The sequence below is a fragment of the Nestor notabilis genome, unplaced genomic scaffold (assembly GCF_000696875.1).
Source record: "Nestor notabilis isolate BGI_N333 unplaced genomic scaffold, ASM69687v1 scaffold2087, whole genome shotgun sequence".
In the NCBI taxonomy this organism is placed as follows: domain Eukaryota; kingdom Metazoa; phylum Chordata; class Aves; order Psittaciformes; family Psittacidae; genus Nestor; species Nestor notabilis.
The window spans coordinates 36647-59105 of record NW_009934947.1 but is presented as its reverse complement, the minus strand read 5'-3'; the positions used below and the strand labels follow the sequence as shown (position 1 = coordinate 59105).

The 22459-nt window shown below is 42.7% G+C and overlaps 1 protein-coding gene across 2 annotated transcripts in view; it reads right to left on the bottom strand.

Annotated features, from left to right (window-relative positions):
- The window catches only part of TGFB2 (transforming growth factor, beta 2), a 62411-nt gene that overhangs the window by 3548 nt on the left and 36404 nt on the right, over positions 1-22459 (bottom strand). The window contains exons 2-5 of one of the 2 annotated variants that reach the window (XM_010017575.1): positions 18091-18254; positions 3179-3311; positions 2957-3067; positions 522-696 (exon numbers count right to left, since the gene is read on the bottom strand). In XM_010017575.1, the coding sequence (XP_010015877.1) occupies positions 522-696; positions 2957-3067; positions 3179-3311; positions 18091-18254 (583 nt within the window). Of the gene's footprint in view, positions 1-521; positions 697-2956; positions 3068-3178; positions 3312-18090; positions 18274-22459 lie in introns of both variants that reach the window. The other variant, XM_010017574.1, reaches the window with a different exon arrangement.

Below are 22459 nucleotides of genomic sequence, written 5' to 3'. Positions count from 1 at the left end.
CAACACAGGGAATAAAGATAATCCAGTTTCTTGCTCCCTGAATGATGCTTTACAGGCAGGCAAGTCTGAGTCCCAAGAACTCACAACCAAATCACATAAACAGTAGCTTATACTGTAACTGGAATCAAATCCTTATATATGGCAGGACTTGTTTACACAGACAGCTAATGGTTTCCCTGGAGGATTAGTATTTTACTCCAGGTCCTACCAAGTGGCCTTTCTGAGTAGGTGAGCAGAATAGAGGCGATAATTTGGCTGTCATTATGGGGCTAATGAGTCTGGGAATCATCCCAGACAGAACTCAGCTTCAGCTTTCTAAGGCCACAACCTTCCCCATCTGCCACTGTCTCTGTGAGACTGGAGACTGACAGGCAGATACCTGCTGCACGCAGACCCCGTGGGTCCACAAATGAGGGTCTGACCTCTGTATAAATGCCAACCATAAAGAAACATCATAAGCAACTGCATTACACCTCACAGGCTGGTACTACTAAGTATATGGAATATAGATGCATAGTTACCTAAAACAATAGGCAGCATCTAGAGCACGCTTCTTCCGCCGACTGGGCTGTTGCGACTCAAGTCTGTAGGAGGGTAATAACATTAGCAGAAGATGTGGGGTCTTCCCACTGTATTTTTTCCTATTGGACTTTAAAGCTTTCACATCACCACTGGAATATGTGTAGTCATCAATACCTTCAAAAAATACATTTTGGTGATAAACATTGTGTTGCTTTTTCTTCACAAATTAAATAAACCATCTCTTTAAAAAAAAATCTCTTAGAAACTGGGCAATGCTGGCGTCTGCTGAGCATGTTCACTGGGCAAGTGGGGGTGAATTTCAACCCAAGATCCCCAAGATATTCACAGTTCTCATGTTATCTATTGTTCAGCCCTCCCACACTCATTTAGCCATTTAATGGCCTTTCAGCACCTTTACCAGAACTGTTGAAATGAGTAACAGAAAAGATTATTTCAATCACTGCATCTGCATTGCTTAATTTCAAATGCCCCAAAGCAGTCATGCTTTTGCCATTTCACTTTGGGCAGTATTCCCATCTTTTAACAGCTATGTACCCTTTAAAACCTTGTACCACCATTAAAGCCACTCTGGATACTTCACCTGCATTTCCCACTGCTCAATTCCATCCCATCAGTTTTCTCCATCTCATTTATCTTGTAAATTCTCTGTCTCCCATTGCCAGTTTATACAAATGTGCTATTTTTTCCCAGAAAACCAGTTATTCTAGCCCCTTCTTTTGAAAGGGCATGGCAAGGACACTGATCAAAGTATTTCTTCTTAAAGTGGCAGTACACGACCTCACATTTTGTATTTTCTCTTGAAACACTAACTGCCTTACTAGCTTCTTCAACATGGCAATAGCACAGGTAAAAGCTCATAGCTCATGTTATGCCTGCTGTTAAGATCCTTTTGAAAATTAATCTCCTGAACCAGATATTATTTAAAGAGAACAAGATACACTCTTGCTTTTGCAACTTTTACAATTACAGCAACTAAACATAATACTAAAAACTGTTTAAATACACATAATGGCTTTGATCATACATATAGTATTTACTTAAGAGAAAAAAAATCCAATACAGTGAAACAATGGTTACAAAAGCTTAATACTTCACGAACAATACAGCCAAATCCTTGGAAAACAAATGAACCAAATCATGATATACTTAATGAGAACTGTATAAACAGAATTTGGGTTCTAATACTGCCATAGTTTTACAGGTACTGATGGATGGCAACTACAGCATGGTCAATCAAATAGCATTTCCCTTTTTGAAACTGAAACTTTAATGGCTTAAAAACACAAGGGACCTGATGTGCACTTGATATATGTAGTCTGTATCACCTTGTCTGCTGTCCATAAGAAGCACATATATCCATAACCCTAACTACACACTGTTGTTTACTTTTTAATGCCCACTCAATCCAATCTCCCTACCAAGCTGTCAGCATAGAAAAATACTCTGTGTAGCTAATATATCAGTATCTTGCAATAAATTCTACATGGCAATATAGATACATAGAGATAATCCGTGTTAACTAATGTAGTTCTGTTGACTTCACATGAGAATCAGACTTCCACTGCTGGAAGTAGAAGCACATAGACATACCATTACTGTTTCTTCAGCTCCACAGTGCATTGGCAGTCAAACACTGTAGGACATTTATACATGTCTAGAACCTATCGTTCAGCTCTTCCCAAAGTGACTGATGCCATTGCTCAGAGTAATTTAAAGTATTACTGCTCTGATCAGAGAAAAACCCCAAAGCAACAAACCCAAGAGTAGCTGGAGATAGTGGGAGAGCTGGAAGTACCTGTGCAGGTGCTCACAAAGACTGTGACCCTCTGTACTAAGTGAGGACAAAGGAAGGTGCTCTGTAAGCAAAGCAGCCAGCTGCTGCTTTACCTATACTTTGCCACAACGAGTATTGTTTAACACTCATAAAACTCTCACACACGTATCTACTGCAAGCAGCTACATGCGTGCTAAACACCATCCTAACTCTACATTCTAGCAACAGCCTTCTGTCCTAAGCTTGAATCACTGCAGTGCTAGGATGGACAGCAGGCAAAGGGTTTATCTTGAAAATATTAAGCAAGTTTTCTCATGACTATTAATAGTGGATTGCCTACTGTGCAATATTCTTTCCCACAACCCAAACTGTATGTGTATCTGGTGTGCATGCAGCAAACTACAACACAGACACTTAAGGACACTGAAGCTGCATTTATGCCATCTGGTTTTAGAGTAGTTCAGCTGATAGTTCTACCCTTGTGCCTTCAATACCATTTCCTACCAGCTGAGAATCTAGATTCTCAAATGAGCAAGTTTTCAATCAACTGAATGCCATTTAGAGAGGCAGTAACTGCTGTTTCCCTCCTCAATCAGTAAGTACCACAACATTTTAAAAAGATTTTTTTTCTTTCATTACCTGCAAATCTTGCTTCAAGCTCCTCACTTTTATTTGGGATGATATAATTATTGGAAGGCACGAAGGTGCAGCATGGACAATGTAAGCTAATCTTAAATCCAAGGTTCCTGTCTGCAAAACATAAAAGTAAGTTGGTTTTTCACACATGGAATGACCCTGAAATACTGCTGAGTTAATGGAGGAGTAGTCAGGGCAGGAGTGAAGGCAAAGAGCACTTGTCACCTCTGTGATGGAGCCATTCGTGTACAGCCTCAGTGACATCAAAAGACAACCATTCTCCTTCAGCTCTTGTTTTAACTACTTTGCTGTCGATGTAGCGCTGTCCTGGTGATGATAATTCTTTAGATTTTAGAACCTGCAAGAAACAACAAATATGATGGCCTACAGGTTAACATTTACCTGATTTTCATTAAAATGGACTACCCGCATTATCAAATAGTAGAAGAAACTACTGCAGCTCAAACCTCCATGGAACAGATGTACATTCAAGACACATTTTCAGACAGGATTTTCATAGGGTGCACAGGGAAAGGAAGGTGATGTAAAAACACACTAATGAAATCAGCTTATGCTCCCAAGCAAACATGCCACCACATTCCTTCCTAAGAGAAACCACACAGAAAGACTGCCATGAAAACTTGTCCTGCAACACCAGTGGTCAAGAGATCATAGTAACTGGAGCAGCGGAAGAGGCTATTTTACCTTTCTCAGTAATACACTAGTTAGAGCATAATAGCACAATGCTAAAGTAAAGCCTGTACAATGTAGTCTGTACACTGAATATATTATATTGCTCACCCATAACTATGGCATTGACTTATTCATGCTTCCAGCCTTCCCTCTGATTCGGGTACTAGTCATACACTAAACAGAAGAAAAGTTATTGTCCATCCAGGCAACCTGGCGGCATGCAGAGCCAGTCTTGTGTGAATTGTGGCCACACATGGATTTGTTCAACAAGGTGATGCTGCTTTCACCCAAACGCTGATCCAGCTGTATTTGTGTCAAGTTTCAGCTAAGCTTCCTACTGGGCATGCAGTAAAATAAATACCTATGCAAAAGGAACCCAGCTCCTCCCTTTCAAGACACAGCGCTGCGAGCCGAGAATTTCACATGCCCACAGTCTTCCTCTATCTGAATAATTCACTGAGTGCCTTCCCATACACAAGCATGGCCTGCTACTATTTACCCTAACTCTAGGACAGAACCAACCAGGCCATTGGCTGCTAACAGGTTTCTGTTTTCCTGGTTATCACTATGTTGATAGTTTGTGATGTAGGAGGCTGGAATGCCATGCAACGTTTAGTCAACTCCAATCAAGATGCCACACGATAACATCACTTTGTTAACTTCTGGCATGCCAGCTGTGCAACTTCGTATATTGTTTCGGGTTCTTCCTCTCTTCAACCATCCAAATCCATCTCCAAATAAGTAACTGACAATGTCTCATTGTTTCCTTCTATTTTCTCAACCCAGATCAATCTGACATCTCGCAAACGCTGCTGGAATAAAACAATGGTGAAACTGTGCAATACATGTAAAGAAAAATATTTCAAAAGAGGTGTGAAATTATGTCATCATGATAAAATTAGGCTTTTCATAATTAAACAGAAAAGCAGGCTTGAAAAAGCCAGACTCTGTCCAACATACAAAGCGTCCCTATTTATTTCAAGGGAGTGCTGGACTTCTCAAAGGCCAACAGTGCAGCTCCCACAATAACATTTGTCATATGAGAACAACAGCAGCATGACAAGCTCTCTGCCTTCTTTCTGATCAACATATATAGCAAAAAGAGATGAGAAGATGTTGGTCCAAATCCAGAAAAGTACTAAGTGCCCCTAGTAGGCGATGCTGAGTTCTCCAGTAGGAACTGAGGGCACGCAAACACTGAACACTGGGACTCCTTTTTACGAGGCAACCTTCAAACAAAGTGTTTGAACAACTGTTTATAGAGAGTCTGGCAGCAGCGAGGGGACTACCATTGCTCAGAAGTGCCAGAGGGATGAGAGAATCAGTAATCAATGCTGGGAAAGTCCCAGTCAAGCACAAATATAACTCTGCCTTCCCTTTGGTCTTTATCAGGTCAACTCGAGTGTTTCTGAGGATGCAATGCAGCTGTCATTATGCAAAGATGTGTTGGGGTGTGGGGGGGTGTGTGAGGCAAATGGGACACAAGAACTTGGCTCACTTCTCTTCCTTTCTGCACAGTCATATCTTTCCAAAGACTCCAGAAACTGCATACCTCAGTTTTGGCAGTGATGTAAGCATCTAAAAGCAAATAACGTGCCAAAAGCAATCTCCTGATGTTAACTATAATTGGTCTAAGATATATTTTGAAGACTCAGCTGTGCCTTGGTATCCAAAATAAAATGTCTTTATCCCAATCCCAAAGCCACCAAAAGACAAAGTCAAGGGCTGGCAGCGTGTACATTGCATGAAAGACATTGTGTAGAAGTACAATAAATCATCACTACGCATAGCCAGTGGTACAAAGAACATCCATCCTCACTGAAGAACTGAATGACAAGAAAAGCGTTTGCAGGTTTCACAACTATAGGACACTCTGAGACAGGATAGACACTGTGGATTGAAAGTGCTAGATATTATCCATACTGTGGTATTTATATCTGAAAGTAAGGCTTCTCTCCATGTTGTTTATGCTGCATGTTCAGGAAGAAAACCACGAAGAATGACCTAAAAAGTCAGAAACTAAGTATGGCAGAATTTCCACAGCTGACATCACGGGTTAAAGAGGCACTAGCCTCTTAAGCAAAAGGCTGTGAAGTGTGACGAATGCCATACATAATGAAATTAGCACCTCTGCTTCAATCTCCTTCTCCTTAGCTAAGCAACTTTACAGTGTTAGGGTGATGTACTATCTTAACAACCTGATTGCTTGTAAGCAAGAATATTCTAGACTCACCACTTCTAGTTTTGCCTTCTTTTTGTGTTATAGTGCTGCAAGTGTGGAAAGCTAACGGTGATACTGATGACACTGGATCCTCAGAGTCTACTGCTTCCCATAAAATAACATGAAGAAGGACTCTTCACTTCTTTTCCTACACTGAAGTCTACGTTTCCATCCACACTGAAGCAATTGCACTCTACATGGTGCTAAACGAAGTGGCCTCTTTGTAGGAACCCATCATAAATTTTTAAAGCTACGATATGTTCTTCAAGTGAGTCTTCCAGAAATTACTACACAAGATAAGCCTTTTTTGGTTTTTGTGCCATTTCCCTGTTGGCTTGCATCTTTGCCCTTTGCACTACATTTCTGGTCTTACCCTCCCCATCAGCAACATACCTTTTCCTTCAAATACACCCTCAAGCACATATTCCCATTGAAAAAACTTCTCTTTCAGTATTTCCAATACTTTCTTTCTACTAGATCGACTAGTTGCAAAAACAAAGAAGAAAAGCCTTTTCTGTGCCTTGCAGCTTTGGTGCTTGAAAGCTTGTCTGCTTCTTCCAACTTCACTGATTGGTCTTAGAAGAGGTATTACCTTTACCTATAAACATTGCTTTACCTTCCTATAAACATTGCTTTGCCTTCCTATAAACACTGCCTTACCTTTATGCTTAGCCCATTGTAACCACATCAAACACTGTTATCAGAAATGCTGATGAACAACTTGTACCTGCAGGAGCGAAACGAAGCTTAAAAGGTCTTTGTGGAAAAAAGTTTTCAGTGCACTAAAAATATTAACTGAAGACAAGGGGGAGGAAAAAACCCAAAACCACAGGGGAGAAGGAAGACTGAGTTAAGCTTCCCCTTTAATCCTTTCTCATTTCCTTCTGGCACCTTATCCATGCACTCCCCCTTAAAGAGGCAGAAAGAGTTTGGTGTGTCTGTGCGTCATGACATGGATGGCCAGGGCTCTTGGGGTATGGGGAGTACTGTGCAACACCACCTGCATGTAGAGATGACAGACTCAATCACTTGTGTGAGTAGGAGACAAGAGTTTACACACACACAGCCTCATCTCCCTCACTTCTGAGTGACACATTTAAGTCAGTGAAAGCACAAGACCAACTAATTCAGAATTCAGGTTGTACAAAAATCTATCTGAACATGGGGATGTTCTTCCAGGTGTATCTGTTTATTTGGTCTCATTTTCAATAGAGTCATAATTCAACGCTGCCTCTTCTAATAGGGGATTACACACGGAACATATGCATATGATCACATGTGGGAACGAGCTGAATAAAGGTGGAAGTGTTACCAAAAGGTTATCCAGCAGACTTCTAGCCCAGTAAGCAGAGTTATTTTCATTCAGTAGCAATGCTTTAAATTCTAAGAACAATTTGGGTTTGTCTACCCTCTTTGTGCAGGATTCCTCTCTTTCACAGGAAATCAAATAGTTAGCTAAAATGCTTGTTAATCTCTTATTGACAATTATCTTGTACACTTAAGCCCTGCCTTCTAGATCTCTTTTTCTATGGCTACTACTAACCTTCCCCTCACCAATCTTCTACCTTCTAAACAACACTCGGGGAAAAAAATATCTCACAAATACCAATGAAGATCCTCTAGATATCACATACATGCAGCTACTGTCAGCAGATCAAGGGAAAACAAGCACGTGAACAGACAAATAACACAGTTAATAGCAGAAAAGGGCTCATGAAGCAGCCAGATGCAAACAAAGCATTGCTCTTGCTTGTACAGCTACCCATGTTGAGGAAGCCCAGTCGGGGATCTTGGTGATGACAGCGCTCACATGCCACCCTCATCAGGCCTGCCAGATTTCTGGTATTGTAGAAATCCTGCAGAAATCTGCTCTTCACTGGTTCTGCAAAGGCACTCTGCTCAATCTGCAGAGGGACACCCGCTGCTCCGCCAGCACGGATCTATCTGTGCTCCTCCTTGCCCGTTACAGGAGTCTGGACCAGGATGCTATCTTGGAAGCATATCCCAAATCACCACAACCAGGGCATTCAGTAGGGAAAAGCTTTGGTTTTGTCACAGACTGGTTTCAGAACACTGACAAGTTGAGTCTCCGGAAAATACTGATCTTTAAATCACTTCTGCCACCTGCTATGCTTATTTTTCAGATCAACTGGAGAGAATTATTTAAGTATCAAGTAGTTGAATCTTCATTAAAATACCAGAGGATTAAATTGTTTATCCATATGTACTCATTTACACTCTCAAGTAACTATTGTGCAAGTTCTGTATAAAAACTGCATAAAAAAAAAAACAGACAAGAATTGTCCAAATTTGTATTCTATCAACTGTAAAGTACCCGAAACCACTACATAATTCATGGTAACAAACAAGGCAGAACATTTGCAAAAGTAGCAGAAGCATGGCTCCTTTAAAAAACAGGCCATATCAGAGGCTGATACAAGCAGAGCAGCTGCATTTGGTGTCACTGTAATTATACTGGTTCAAAAACAAACCCAGAAAACCTCCAAAACCCAAGACTCTGTTAATAGAAACATAATTATTTTGCTCAAATTTTCCTTTGCCTACTCCCCTTCTCAAATACATACAGGCAGCTAAAGCAGGGGATAACTGAATGAACACATCAGTGTATGTATTCTAGACAATAACCACAGAGAGCAGGCGCCAGAACAGCCTGTCTTCATGACTCATTACACACCTAAAAGGAAAAAAAGTGAAAGACACACTGGTTCTTTCAAATAAGTAGAGCTCCAGAACAGCAACTGGCTCAGCTTATTTCAGATTCAATGGTCTGTCCAGTAACTGCTTCTCGTCTTCTATAGTTACCACAATCAGATACAGAAGAACAGGGAAATTACAATTAAGTATAATTTACAGTGGTATAGCTTTGGCTAATAAATTCATCAGCTCCCCAGCAAGCAAACAAACAAACAAACAACTGAGTGTGGTTCAGCACTGATGGTACACAGACTGATGTATCAATGACATACATCAGCTGCAGCCAAGAACACCCCAGGACACATCAAAGGCCAAGCTTTAGCAACAACAAGGGCATTTTATAGCTGGGTTTGAGAATTACAGTTGCCAACTGTTAGGAAATATTTTGGGTGACTTAAGAGTTTCTTAAAACAAGCTGATGAACTTTCAAAACATAGTAAGATCATATGGCCACTTAAAAAACCCTATCCTGTCTGCTGCATTGCCCTGGAACTTGGGATGGTCACTGCTGTCAGCCAGCGTGGGTTCTGCAACCACTGAATAGCACTAAATATGACATTATCTTGTAAAAACCTGCTATTAATCTGTTTTTCCTCTCCATTCTTTCTGATCTCCTCCCTCCAGATGCTGCTGGCTCCCTGGTAACTTCCTTCCTTCCCTTCTCTTCTCTGACATTTCAGAGTCCTGTGATGTTCTTGAGTATTACAGCATCTTGGCAGGCTCACCAATCTTTCTCCTACTTATCAGTCATTATCCATGGTTTCCATTGGAAATTCAAGTGCCTTTTAAAATAATGGAAATAACCTGATATGTAAGCTCAAAGTAAATAAGCCCAAACAATGAGATCCAGTGGTAAATGATGTGATAGTGCTGGTTAACATCAGAACAGAGACAAGTACAGCTATCATGGCTGAAAACTGCCATTGAGAACCTGAACCAGAAGGAACCTGCAGGGGACTAGCCTAACCATCTGCAGTGGAATAACCACAAGCAGCCACTTGAGGCTTCCAAATTCTTATGTACTATTCACCCTACTGAAAGATTCACTCGCTGCCTGGTTCCAGTTTTCAAGTGTCTCCTCAGACAGCTCTCAGGGACTTCATCCAGCCCTTTCTGAAGCTTCAGGTTAAAAAATGACCATGCCAATTCTCAATCCTTTCTCACGCCCTAGTTGAGCTTGATGTCTTCAATCCTATCTTGGACACAAGAATAAGCAAACCCTTAATTCTGTTGCTAACCTCTCCAGTTTCTTACTCATTATATGTGGAAACACATGTTATAAAGTGCAAAGGCTCCATATAGTACCTTTTGCCAGGTAACTGGGAATCTACTGACTATCAAAATCTTAGCTTCTTACCAGCACTAGTGCAAGAGACTGAGTGCAAAATCTCAGTGCAAATTTCCAAGCTCTTTTAGTAACCACTTCTGCAAAGGAGTAATTCAGACTCTGCCTTCAGTGCTATGGAGTTAAAAGGGCTTTACAGCCCCCCTGCTTATCAATGGAAGTCTTTCCATTACTTGCAAAGGTCTCCGAATAAGGCTCAAACTGAGGGCAGAACCTTTAGAGACTAGTATATGAGATGCAGAGCTCCTGCCAAAATACAAAGGTATGGAGTACTTGCCAAAGCTTTAAAAAAAACCCATAGCTCTCTGATCCATCTGCTCAGAACGTGCCAGACACGTTCTTCATGCAAACTTGCAAATAAAAAGAACATATTGCACACATAACCCAACCCCTTTTATATCTGAATGGGCTACAGCTGCAGTAGGATTCTCTTACACCGTTGGCTGCTACTCGCTTAAAGGTAAAAGAAGGTGAAGTGTAAGGGGGATAAAGAGATGAGCAGCTAAAGCAGGTCAGAAAGGGAGGGGAAGTGAAGCATGCCATGGAATCACTGGGACCGACTCATTGCGTTGCCCTGTGGTCAGGGGATAAACTCCAGGAAGAGAATGGATCCTGAAAAGGGATTTCCCCTCCATTTGTTCCCCAAGCAGGGCCTTCCTCCTGCCACTGAAGATACATGTGCAGTGTAAGTTGGGGATACAGCCCTGAGGCCGTTCAGCCTGATTTATGCTTAAGCAGGCAAGAAGACTGCACTGTATAAGCAATAAACAAGAACGGAGAGGCTGGGGTCCTTCTCCTGGAAGATCCAGAAATATTGAGTGCAATTTCCTGCTGTTTAGGAGATTTTAAGATAGCTCCAAAGAAAGATTTTATATAAAATGAAGCAAAACAAAACAAAAAAATCCTGTAAACTTATCTAGCATTTAGCTTTAACTTGCCAGAGGCACATTGTGTTTTATTAAAATATCAACAAAGGGGAGCCAAAGTCAACAAAACCAGAGTGGGTTCTCCTGTCTTCCAGCCAAATCTCCCAGATCCTGCAGGATACTCCTCTGTTCATCTTCCCTCCTCTTCCTCAGTCCTGTCGCTGACAGCCATATCTCATATTCACATGCATTTTACTGCAACGCTTTGGCATGCAGCTTTCTTTGCTATCTGAATATTTGGACTTCTTTTTCTTAGATGCTGTTTTCTTCCCCAAGTGATCCCTCTTTCTTCCCTTCCTCTTGCCTGCATTATTCTCCGTAAGTTGTGATTCTACTTGTGTTTTCTTTTCCCCATCAGCCTGACTTCCAGCACATGGGGACCGCTTGTTCCTGTGCCTTGAAGATTTCATTCTTGAAGAGCGTTTCTCCTGGAGCCCTTTGTCCATCAGTAATGTTTCCCAAGGGACTCTCTCAACCACCATCCTAAACAGGCCAAAGTCAGCCCTTCAGAAGGGTAAGGTAGCAGTTTTGCTGACCTTCTTCCTGACCTCACCAGGGATAGAAAATTCAATCATTTCATGATCACTTTGCCCAAGACACCTCCAACCATCACATCACCCACCAGTCCTTCTCTGTTCATGAACAGTAGCCAGGCATCTCCCCTAGTTGGCTCACTCACCAGCTGGGTTAGGATGTTATCTTTCACACCCTCCAAGAGCCTTCTGGACTGTTTCCTCTCTGCTGTGTTGTACTTCCAGCAGACATCTGTAGGTTGAAGTCCCCCACGAGAACAAGGGCTAGTGATTGTGAAACTTCTCCCAGTTATTTGAGGAATGTTTCATCCGTAGCTTCATCCTGGTTGGGTGGTCTATTACAGACTCCCACCAGGATATCACCTCGGTTGGCCTTCCCCCTGATCTTCACCCACAAACATTCAACCTTCCCACAACATGAAATTCCAAGCAGTTGATGCAACTCCCTGCCTGTCCCTTCTGAAGAGCCTGTACCCATCCACTGCAGCACTCCAATCGTGCGAATCATCCCACCGTGTTTCTGTGATGGTGATCATATCGTGATTTCTCTGCTGCACGATGGCTTCTAGCCCCTCCTGTTTGTTGCCCATGCTGCGGGCATTGGCATAGACACATGTAAGTTGCCGTGTGGATATGGCCTCCAACAGTGACATGCCATCTCCTGGCTCACTTCCCCAATGTATAATGCACACACACTGCAAATAGTAATAAATCTATCAGCTCAGTGCCCCACATTTCTATGCACAGCAGCATTGAGTTGCACTGGCTCATGCCAGTAGCTAATGGGGATATTATATACTTCCTAAAGTCATCTTCAACAACTGCTCTGTTCCTGGCAAGTGGTAGCTGCATCCGAGATAAGCTCTCAAATCACAGTGAATATGACACAGCCATAAATACTTCTCCTTGCACACGCTCACAGATTATTTGCCAGAGGTACTCCACACATGGTCTCAAGCACTGACTATTTTTGCGGGAATACAGTATTTCAAACCCCCAAAAATGGTTCTAGAACAAGGAGAAAGAAGCAGTTTTACTAAATACACTGCAAATTAACTTCCCCCAGTCCTGGGCTGCTGCCGAGGGGGCCAGGGAAGGAGGAGGAAGTTGGTATAGTAGAAAGTTATTAGGTCCACACTTTATACTGAGTTTGGCACTTCAAAGAGCACCATACTGTACATTTGCCATTGAACATAACTTTGTAACCTTTCAGATCGCAAGAGTCTGGCTTCAGATCCAAATATACTACTTCAGATGTGGGTCACAGCGATGGCAGCCGATTAAAATCAAATGCCTCAGGTGATATCTGTAATACAGACATCCTGCGCCAGCTCGCAGCCACAAATCCTGCTTCCTGGTATTTTCTTCTGTGGCATTAGAGACGGCACTTTTTTGGCAAGGAAAGAGAGCAAGGGCCCTCTGTTCCTGATTATACGGAGATCAGTCTGGAGTAGCTCTGCTGCAGTCAGTGTAAATTGCTTCAGATTTGCACCGCGGAGATTTGGCCCACATCTATAGTAGCTCGCTCTAAACGTATTCCCTAACTGAAAAACAAGACAAAACACTGTCTGAATTCAAAGTATTTGAACAACCGACTGTGGTTTAAATTTAAATCTGACTCATAATGGGGTAATATGTTCCACAGCATCTTCCTGCTCATACCTCCAAGCAGGGTGAGAGGCCCTTAAAGAAACGGGGGTTACCACTGTCTGGAGAGTGGACGGTCCTTCCTAGACCCTGAGCAAGCTCCACAGGAGCCCTCACAGCATGGATCAGGCCCCTTCCCAACATAGAAAGACCAAAGCTCTGCTCCTGCTTGCTCCAAATTCCTCATCACAATCCGATGTGTCCCCAGGCTTCAACCTGGCACCGGTTGCTTGCTCCAACACTGCCCTCCACTATGTTCTATGATACATCCCTCTGACCTGCAGCCTCTCGGGTACCCGCACCCACAGCATCCTCTGATAACAATGATGATCAAAACCAGCACTTCTCATGATCCTTTATGATGTGTTAACAAAACATGGCACCGCTTCTGTAAGAAGTAATTCTTACTTGTTACTGCTTGACCGTCTGTACATAATAAAAGTACCTTAAAAGCAATACCACAATGCTCTCTGAACGATGGCTTTTTGCCCTGTGAGGGTTTCCACTCATCCAGTGGTGCCTCAAACATTTTTTTGTGATGTTTATTCATAACAGACAAGCTTTTATTTTTTGAAGGGTGCAGGGACTTTATTCATAAATAGAGAACCACCTTAATAAAAGAAACATGTGACAAAGCCTTCAAAGCAGGCAAGAAAACTGATGAACAAAGACATTCCCATAACAACTGAGCTTTATCCGATCAAATTCCAATAAAGCCTGCATTTGGCATAAATCTTTAAAAACATAGCAAAGGCCAACGGAGGATGCTAAAACTTGTTTATTTAACATTATTCCTCCTCCCTTCCCCAAAAAATAGCTTATCCTCTTCATATTTTCTGAAGTCTCAGTGCACACTGGGAAGCTCACCGAGTGAACCTGGCGCAGTGGAAGGATGGGAGGAGTAATGTGGGAGAGCACTCACAGCATTGCTTCCTTCCTTCCTTCCCTCCGGCTTCCCACTCTCCAATGTGCTGATGATCAGCAGCACCAGCAGCAGATTAACCCTCGCTTTCAGGCAGAAGAAACAACAGAAAAGATAGTGCCTTTGAAGAATTTAAGTCTTTGTGGCTTCACTTATCCACAGCCAAGAAGAGACAGAAGCTTTTTATCAGCCTTACAGAAGAAACTTAATTCCTACTTCTATGAGATATATTATTTTCCATCCTAAGACTACTTAATATGTGCACTGTGCTTCCCATCTGCACGGGAATCCTTGAACACCAGGAGAAGCGTTCTGGGTGAAAACAGACATTAAAGCAACTGTTTCTGCTCTCAGATATTACCACTTGGCCACTGGTGACAGACTCATCCAGGGCACCTCCATGAGAATTAATCTCCAGGACTCATTGCCTGGAGAAACCTGGGGGGCAGCATGACCTGGCAAACAGATCCATAGCCACTCACTCCCAGCATGAATATGATGGGTGCTCCCTGCTCCAATCCTGCCTCTGAGGTGGGAACAGGGTCCTGCTGCTGCTGCGCTGGGGGATGGAGCGAGGGGCCATGGTCCTAGCTCACCAAGCCAAGCAGCCCCAGACTGCTTTCCCGGAGTCAGTGCAAACAAGGGCTGTAGGAAAACACAAAGTCCTTTTCTGATGTGGTTTGGAAGAGGGAGCCAAGTATAGCCTGAGGAAAGCTTAGCTGAAAAGGTGCAGTCTTGCAGTTCTTTTTTTACTTTAAGGGGTAGCTCCGTAGGGCCAGAGGACCACACAAAGAAAGAATCAGGAGGAGAAACAAAATATTTATGTTCTGCTTGCTTATTTTTTCCATTTACCCTGCACATCTGTCTCTGGCTGTTCCTAGAATAGTCCTTCAGAATAATATTGTCCCTTCTGCACCAGTGGTATATATACCACTATTAACTGCCACAGGACTAAATCAGAGTGCTCTTAGAGAGCAGTTAGGAGACTTGCATGTGTTCAGGTATGGTCACTTTTCTAGTGAACCACAAAAAGAATGCTTCTGTCCCTCTCTTCCTGCTTGGTTAAGAAAGATGAGGGGACAGGGGAACAACCATCCTCCGAAACTGCAGGTGAGAGGAATTTCAAAATCCCTCATCAAGAAGATCTCCTCAAAGCAAAACACCAGGCAACCCGAAACTTGAAAAACACCCTAATAATTAAACGTTGCTTAAGCAAGACAAAACCCCACATTGTTCCTTCTGGGCACAACAGCCCTGGCAAGCCCTGCACCTATCTCACAAGACAGGATGTAGTGCTTATGCACGGAGGAGTGGTGGATGAACTTGCCAAGTCCACTAGTAATCTCCTCTGCAAGGCTCACTCGCCGTGCATGGCTTTTTATGCTGAAAGCAAAAATACCTAAGTAAGTCTTCAACCCTTACTGAACGCACTTGCCTCTCCCACTTCCACCGAAATGAGCATCTTCCTCACTCTCCCCTTTTACCACCATTTGTACCTTTTTCCACTGCTAGACACCCTTATCTGCACTATAAATATATCATTACACAGTTCTGAAGCTTTACTATGCTAGCTAAACTAAACTAGCATTTACTAAACTAGCATTACTATGGCACCAATGCCTCCTACCCATCCTTCAGCTCCTTACATTTTCTTCTTTCTAATCCCTAAAATTCACATACTAAGTTTTAAGATTCTTTCTATAGCACTGCCGTACATCATAGAATACCTCAAGTTGGAAGGGAACCATAAGGACCATGGGTCCTTCCTCCCCAATTTCTCCCTGCTTTTGCTTTTCCTGTTAAATACTGCATGCCAAACTCACATGTTGCGATGGAGATTAGATGCAGCAGTATTTAGGGACTCAGTATTTAGGGATTAGATGCTCCTGCAGTAGAGCTGCTGGCAATGAACCCATGCAGTTCAGACTGGCCACCACTGAGCTGAAATACCTCTGTACAAGGTTTTGGGGAAAGCTGCATACAAGACTGCAAGAAATAAACATACCTAAGAGCAGGGAGAGAAATAACCACCAGAAGGCAGCTACAGGAGCTTGTAAGAAGTAAAGCAGAGAGAGGAACTAACAGGCAGCTTTTATCATTCTAATAGGTGCTCTAGCAGGGAAATGCTCCAGGAACAGCCTGCCTCTGTACAGCAAAGTAACATGTCTAAAAGATGCCTGGCACAAAAACACACTGAGAACTCACTGCCTTTGGCTTGCCTGTTGCTTGGTGGAGAAAAGAGCTAATCCTACAATAACCTGCACTCATTACTCACCTAACACTTCACTCAGCATACCCCACCCAGCCTAAAAAAGAAACTGCTTTATTCACCAGCTATATATTTATCCAAAGGACCCGAGTACCTGCCCTGGATGCAGGTGTCAGTCACTTCCATGGGCATAGGCTTGCTGGAGTCAGGCTCTCGCAAATAAACTCCAGCTGTTTCCCATCACAATGTGAAATCCCAGCCAAGCAAAGGCCCTTTCCTCCCTACCTCCGCTGAACCCTTTGCGTCCCATGTTCCTCAAACACAGAAAGGCGATGAACCGAGCCCAGGCAACCGCAGCTGCACTCCTGGTTAACAGCTCTCAAAAGCAGAGCAACAGAAAGCCCGGAGATACCATCAGCTCCTTTTAGGATGTCTGAACAGTGAGGTCAAGCCAGAACACACAATTGTTTCAAGAGGCTGGTGTGGCAGTGTCACAGGGACTCTTACATATGGATGACAGCAGTGACTGTCATTAAAGATCCTTAGCTCTCTCTTTCAACAAATTACATGTTATTTATGCAACTTTTCTGCCAGCCTGCTCTTGGGAAGGAAGGCAGCCAGGTCACAGCCATGAAGCCAAGCGCCCAGTAACCACCTGTGGACCTGAACAACATTCAGCTGGGAATCACACTTCTCCTATGTTTAAACAGTATCTAACCAGACTTTTCCTGCTGTCAGCCTCTAAGACTGGCTTATACCATCACTTCAGCAAGCATGTGAAACCAAATTCCCCCCTCTCTGCACCAAGTCTGGCTTGCACTTGACCAGACCAGGCAGGAAAAGGTGAACATTGAGAGTGAGGGAGAAGACTAACTCAAATTTGCACCCACTTGATCTGAACTTCACTCTACACTCAAATCCAGGACAGTGCTCAGGCATTGTTAATGAGGGCAGCAAGAACACAGCAAAGGAGGGGCACAGTGCACTTTAACAAGGTGGTATCCTATCTGGAAGGGGTTTCTGGAACAGCCTGGGGTGTTGAACAAGTCCCACGTTGCTGGAACAACCATAAGTTTTACTCCATATAAAACTGCTGGGAGCTGAGCCCCTTTTGGTTGTTGTGCTTCTCAGCGAAGCGAATTATGCTTTAGATGAAATATGCTCTAGGCAATATATGCAAAACCACACAGACTCTCTGTAAGTGCCTTTAAAGCCATTAAAGTCCTTAAAGATTAAATGACATCAGTCTTATCAACAGGAGTGAGAAAGTCACGGGGTCATTTTCTTCCTCACGCCTCAATCCATTCATTGTTCATGCTTGCCTCAACCCCTGGGTTATTATACAGAAGCCAGGTCTAAAACTCCTAAGCCTTGAAACTCGATTATTAACAATGCCATTTCTATGAGGAACGGTTAACAGGCTTCTCCTGAATACAGGCCAGAGAGAGGAATTTGACTTGTATTTAAACTACAGCACAAGCCAGCTGCTGGGAGACAGAGACCCTGGGTATGATTTATTTGATGTACTGTTCTGTCCTTTATCATTACATCATGAAATTATGGAGTCCTGAGGCCCAATTGCAAGAAAATGCACATTTCAGCTTCACATGACTTTGAATAAAGCCCTTTCTAGGAAAAGCATAGGAAATTGAACCATCCCTGGCAGTGCTCAAGGCCAGACTGGACGGGGCTTGGAGCAACTTGGTCTAGTGGAAGGTGTCCCTGCCTATGGCAGGGAGTTGGAACTGGATGATCTTAAGGTCCCTTCCAACCCAAACCATTCTGTGATTCTATGAAATAAGAGGCTACTTTGGAAAGATGGAACTCAGCTGCTTCTCCCCATGCTTTGTTCCACCTGCTAGATGGGTACAGGGTGGGTTTGCTAAATAAAGACAGGGAGCTGACTTGTGCGAGGTGCCAACCTACCTGGTACAGCTCTATCCTCTGCTCCGAGACCCGCGCCTTTGAGTTCTGCAGGCGGAAGACTCTGAACTCAGCCTTCACCAAGTTGGAGGCATTCTTCTCCATCGCCGAGACGTCGAATCTGACTATTCGGAAGTAAAGGCTGTAATAGCTCGGTGGGATGGCATCTGCAAGAAGGCAATATGACTTTAGTAAATACACTGTTCCTTCAAACTTGAAATACAAGACAGCCTCAGTAAGGGAAATATCTGTAGTATGATTCAGTTTCCAATGGACAATTTAATATTATTAACAATTTAATAAAAAAACCCAATACTCTCAACCTCACATGTGTTTGATTATGGGAATACCATATTAGAAGAGATTAACAACTATTTCCAACTCCACATTCAGGTCATGCATTTAAACCTCCTCTCTTTCAACATAGTGGTGGAAAATCCCAGATGCTTATGAATTGGGAAAAAATCACAGCAGTTGGCATATGGCAAATGCCTTCAGACTTGCACAGACTTCACAGGGATCTGCTAAGACAACTAGTAACAGCAACCCATCTGATCTGTATGTTCTCTGAAGACCATTTCCCCCCAGATTATGGAGCATAAATTAGCCAGTTTCAGATTTGGTTTCATATTTAGCTATTAAAGGATTTTACTGGAACAAAAGATTCATTCTGATTATAGTGACAAGGGCAGGAAGAGAAAAGGAAGAAGAAAGGGAGGGAAAAGGCAAGCAGAAGGTAGACATTATGGCTTTAAACTGGATGGCTTTAACCTGCCAGAGGGGAGATTTTTGTTTGGTATTAGGAAGTTCTTCCCTGTGAGGGTGCTGAGGCGCTGGCACAGGGTGCCCAGAGAAGCTGTGGCTGCCCCATCCCTGGCAATGTTCAAGGCCAAGTTGGATACAGGGGCTTGGAGCAACCTGCTCTAGTGGAAGGTGTCCCTGCCCGTGGCAGGGGGTTGGAACTGCATGAGTTTTAAGGTCTCTTCCAACTCAAACCAGTCTGGGATTCCATGATTATAAACCGGATTGCATTGATTTTGACCACTTGGAAGCAGTAAAAGCCATAAACATAAAACACCTCACCATTGATCGGGAGGAAAGCAGAAAAAAGCAGTTAGAAAAATGGACTCAAGTATTCCGTAACAGTGCTAAACATATCAATTTAGGTTTCAAACCAGTCTTCTTCCTCCTTTCCAGCTGTAAATCCTGACTGAAGCTAAGCAGCAAAGCCCTTCTGCACAACCCGGGCTACCCTAAAGGGTTCAGCAATCATCTGAGGCCTTTCCAGCCCATCCTGGCCAGCAAGACGAGAAGAAACCTGTTCTGTTACAGTGTGAAAACTGAAGTGGATAACAGAAAGAGGAAAACTGTATTTGGGGAGCGGGGAGGGGAATTTTCACTGAGGAAGTGAAGCTCACAAGCCTCCCTGGGGCCACGCCAGCAGGAAGACTCCAAGTTGTAATTACAAAACATGAAGTTTTCCCACGTAAGTCAAGATCTGTCACGCAGTGGCAGGAGATGACAGCCTCATGTTAGGGAGATGAGCAGTTCAGCAACCATGAAAGACCCATGCCTTGTCCGAAATCCCAGTGAGTCTCCCACTCTGCTGCCTCCCTTGGCTACCCAGGTCATTAATCCAAGCATCTATCAACCAAATAAAGTACCTTTTTCTGGAAGATAACCTCATTCTTCAGAGATAGAACAAACACAAGTTATCATTTCTATGTAAAGAAAAGGGGGAAGCCAAATTGAGTACATCATTTCTAAATGGTAACGATTAAAGGTAGTTAGAATAAATGCTTAATAATATTTATCCATCTCAATAAGATGGTAACAACTTAAAGACCTTCTTCCAAATACTTAATGTTTCTAGACTGGCTGCTATGACCAGAACTTCTGAGCAACACAGGGCTCCCAGCTACACAAGGCAACACCAGTCGCAGTTACACATTTAATAAAGGGTTTGTTGGAGCTCTTTGAATAGCTCGAAGTTCAAACTGACTAGAGAACAAATACCAAGTATGAGGGATAAAGCAAATTTATTCCGTCTTCACAAACTTCATGAACATGCTGCCTCTACATAATTGAGCCAACCCCTCTTCCTTAAATGATCAGAGGTAAGAACTCCTGAAAATAACCCCAGCTATGAGAAAATCTTTGACAATAAAGAAGTAATTTTGGTCTCGACCGTAGGTGTATTGAAAGTGAGATAGGACAAGTTCTCAAATGCTTAAAGAAGTCCTCTGAAAGAGTACTTCTGAAAGCAGACCTTCAGTATGGTCAAATAGGTAAGAGACATAAATACAAACAGGAAGCCCCAGGCTTCTTTATGATCCCATCTGCAGTGGTTGAGAATAAACCCCAATGCATCACCATCAGTATTCTCACCTACCAAGCTTATTGGCAGAAAACTGTGACAATCTTGTAGTGAGAAGAAAAATGGATGCAAATTACCCTCACACCAGAACTGTTCCTCTCTCCCATGAGCAACACATTAGTGTTGGTCTCTCTCAAAATACCAAATGAAGGCCTTCTGAGAAAAGCTTAACTTTTGCAAGGATGATCTTAATTTCAATACACTTTGCTAATTCTTAGGAAAGCTACTTGCTTCAAAGATTATTTCTTCATTTAAGAGAGGAATATCTCTTCAACTTGTTTTTATGCTGTAACAAACTCCAAGACTACTACCTGTTCTTCAGCCAAACCCAATCCTACTAGGAATATAATTTGGCATAATAATATGTATATATAAGATTGATGCTTCCAGGATGAGTTGTAGATTGTCCTTCCCTGTCATTTATTTGAGGCGTCAACCTACCATTTCATTCCCTGTGGACAAGCCGAACAAGCAGCCAGCTGCTTGCCCTGGCTCAGACAAACCCTGTCCATCTTCACTTTATTTCAGATTGAGAAGTCCTATCTAACTGTCAGTTTGATTTCTATTTAGCTTCTTACTTATCTATAGAAGTTTCTTGTGCTACACTTGTAGTCCTTCTTTTCAGTTTCTATATTTTAGATGCTGTGTATTACAAATCTGTGAATATGTATCTAAACAGATTCTCCTGAACCACCTCTGCATTTTTCTCTTTCATATATCAATATAGACAGAGAAGGAATAACCTAGTAGTGAGCATGGTTTTGTGTTTCAATATGTGCATTTGTACACACAAAGAACAAGTATTTATCTTTCACTAGACGGCAGGCATGGGATACCCACCATGGATAGGAATACTTTTCTTATAGAAACTTCATCTCTCTTTTATAAAATAGCTTGATACTTTGCAGAAACCTACACACAAGATTTAATTTCTTTATTTGATCATTCATGACAGTACCCACGGGAAGGCAATTCAGGAAAAAGCATTATTCATGGACAGCTGAAAAAATTAGGGGTTTTATACTAGTCGGTACCCTTCCTCTGAAAAAGAACGTCTGGCTGCAGAATTGGGGTTTATGTGAAAATTAATCAACATTAACACTGAGAATTGAGACTTGCAATTCTCCTTAAGGGAATGGAAAGAACCCTATGGAGTCTACAAGCTTTTGGATTAGCCTTTAAGTGATCTCAGATGCTGCCATTTATCTCTCTTTGTGACTCCACCTTAACCTGACAGTTCTATCAATTCAGACACAGTTGGAGACCTCTGGACTCCCCTCTGGTTTTGGCCCAATGATTCCAGTGGATGCCAGGATGACTCTGATCAAGTCAGTCTGCAAACACAGTTACCCTGCTGCAGACTAGGCTCCTTAAGTATTCTTTGAACTATTATCATTAATGAGTGGAATTAAGTCAATATGTTCCCTGTAGCTAGAAAAACAAAGATTCCTTTTGTTTTGGAGAGAGGGAATAGTAAACGCAATGAAAGACTCCACTTTTATCATCTTTAAATTATTCATTAATTCAACCCTCAGAAAACTGAAGACTTCCAGCTGTAATAATCATAATCACAATCATCACAGTACAGTTGAGACAAGAGTTATAAAACACAGTTGGAGGGTGAAGGCACCATCCCTCCTCCTCCCTTTAGCCTGTTGAACACCAAGTACCACAAGTTTGGCTTTTTGTTCTTTCTTTGGGGTTTTTTTTGGGGGGGACAGTGGTGGTGCTGGGTTTCTTCCCCCCTGAAACTTCATCAGCTGCTTTACACAGGATGTCAGGTTAAACATATTCTGGTACGTGAGTGTTTAAGTGCATAAGGACACTGTGGTTTCTGTGCTTCCTACTGACTTTGTCCAGCATCCTCTAAGGTCCTGTGCCACCAACCGGGACAGAAAGCAGCCCTGCTGTGGTAGAAAACTACTGATGGGAGGGGTGCAGGAGACCTATCCCCAAATACTGAAGGGTCTGCAGTGTTGTTCCAGGTTGGAGCAA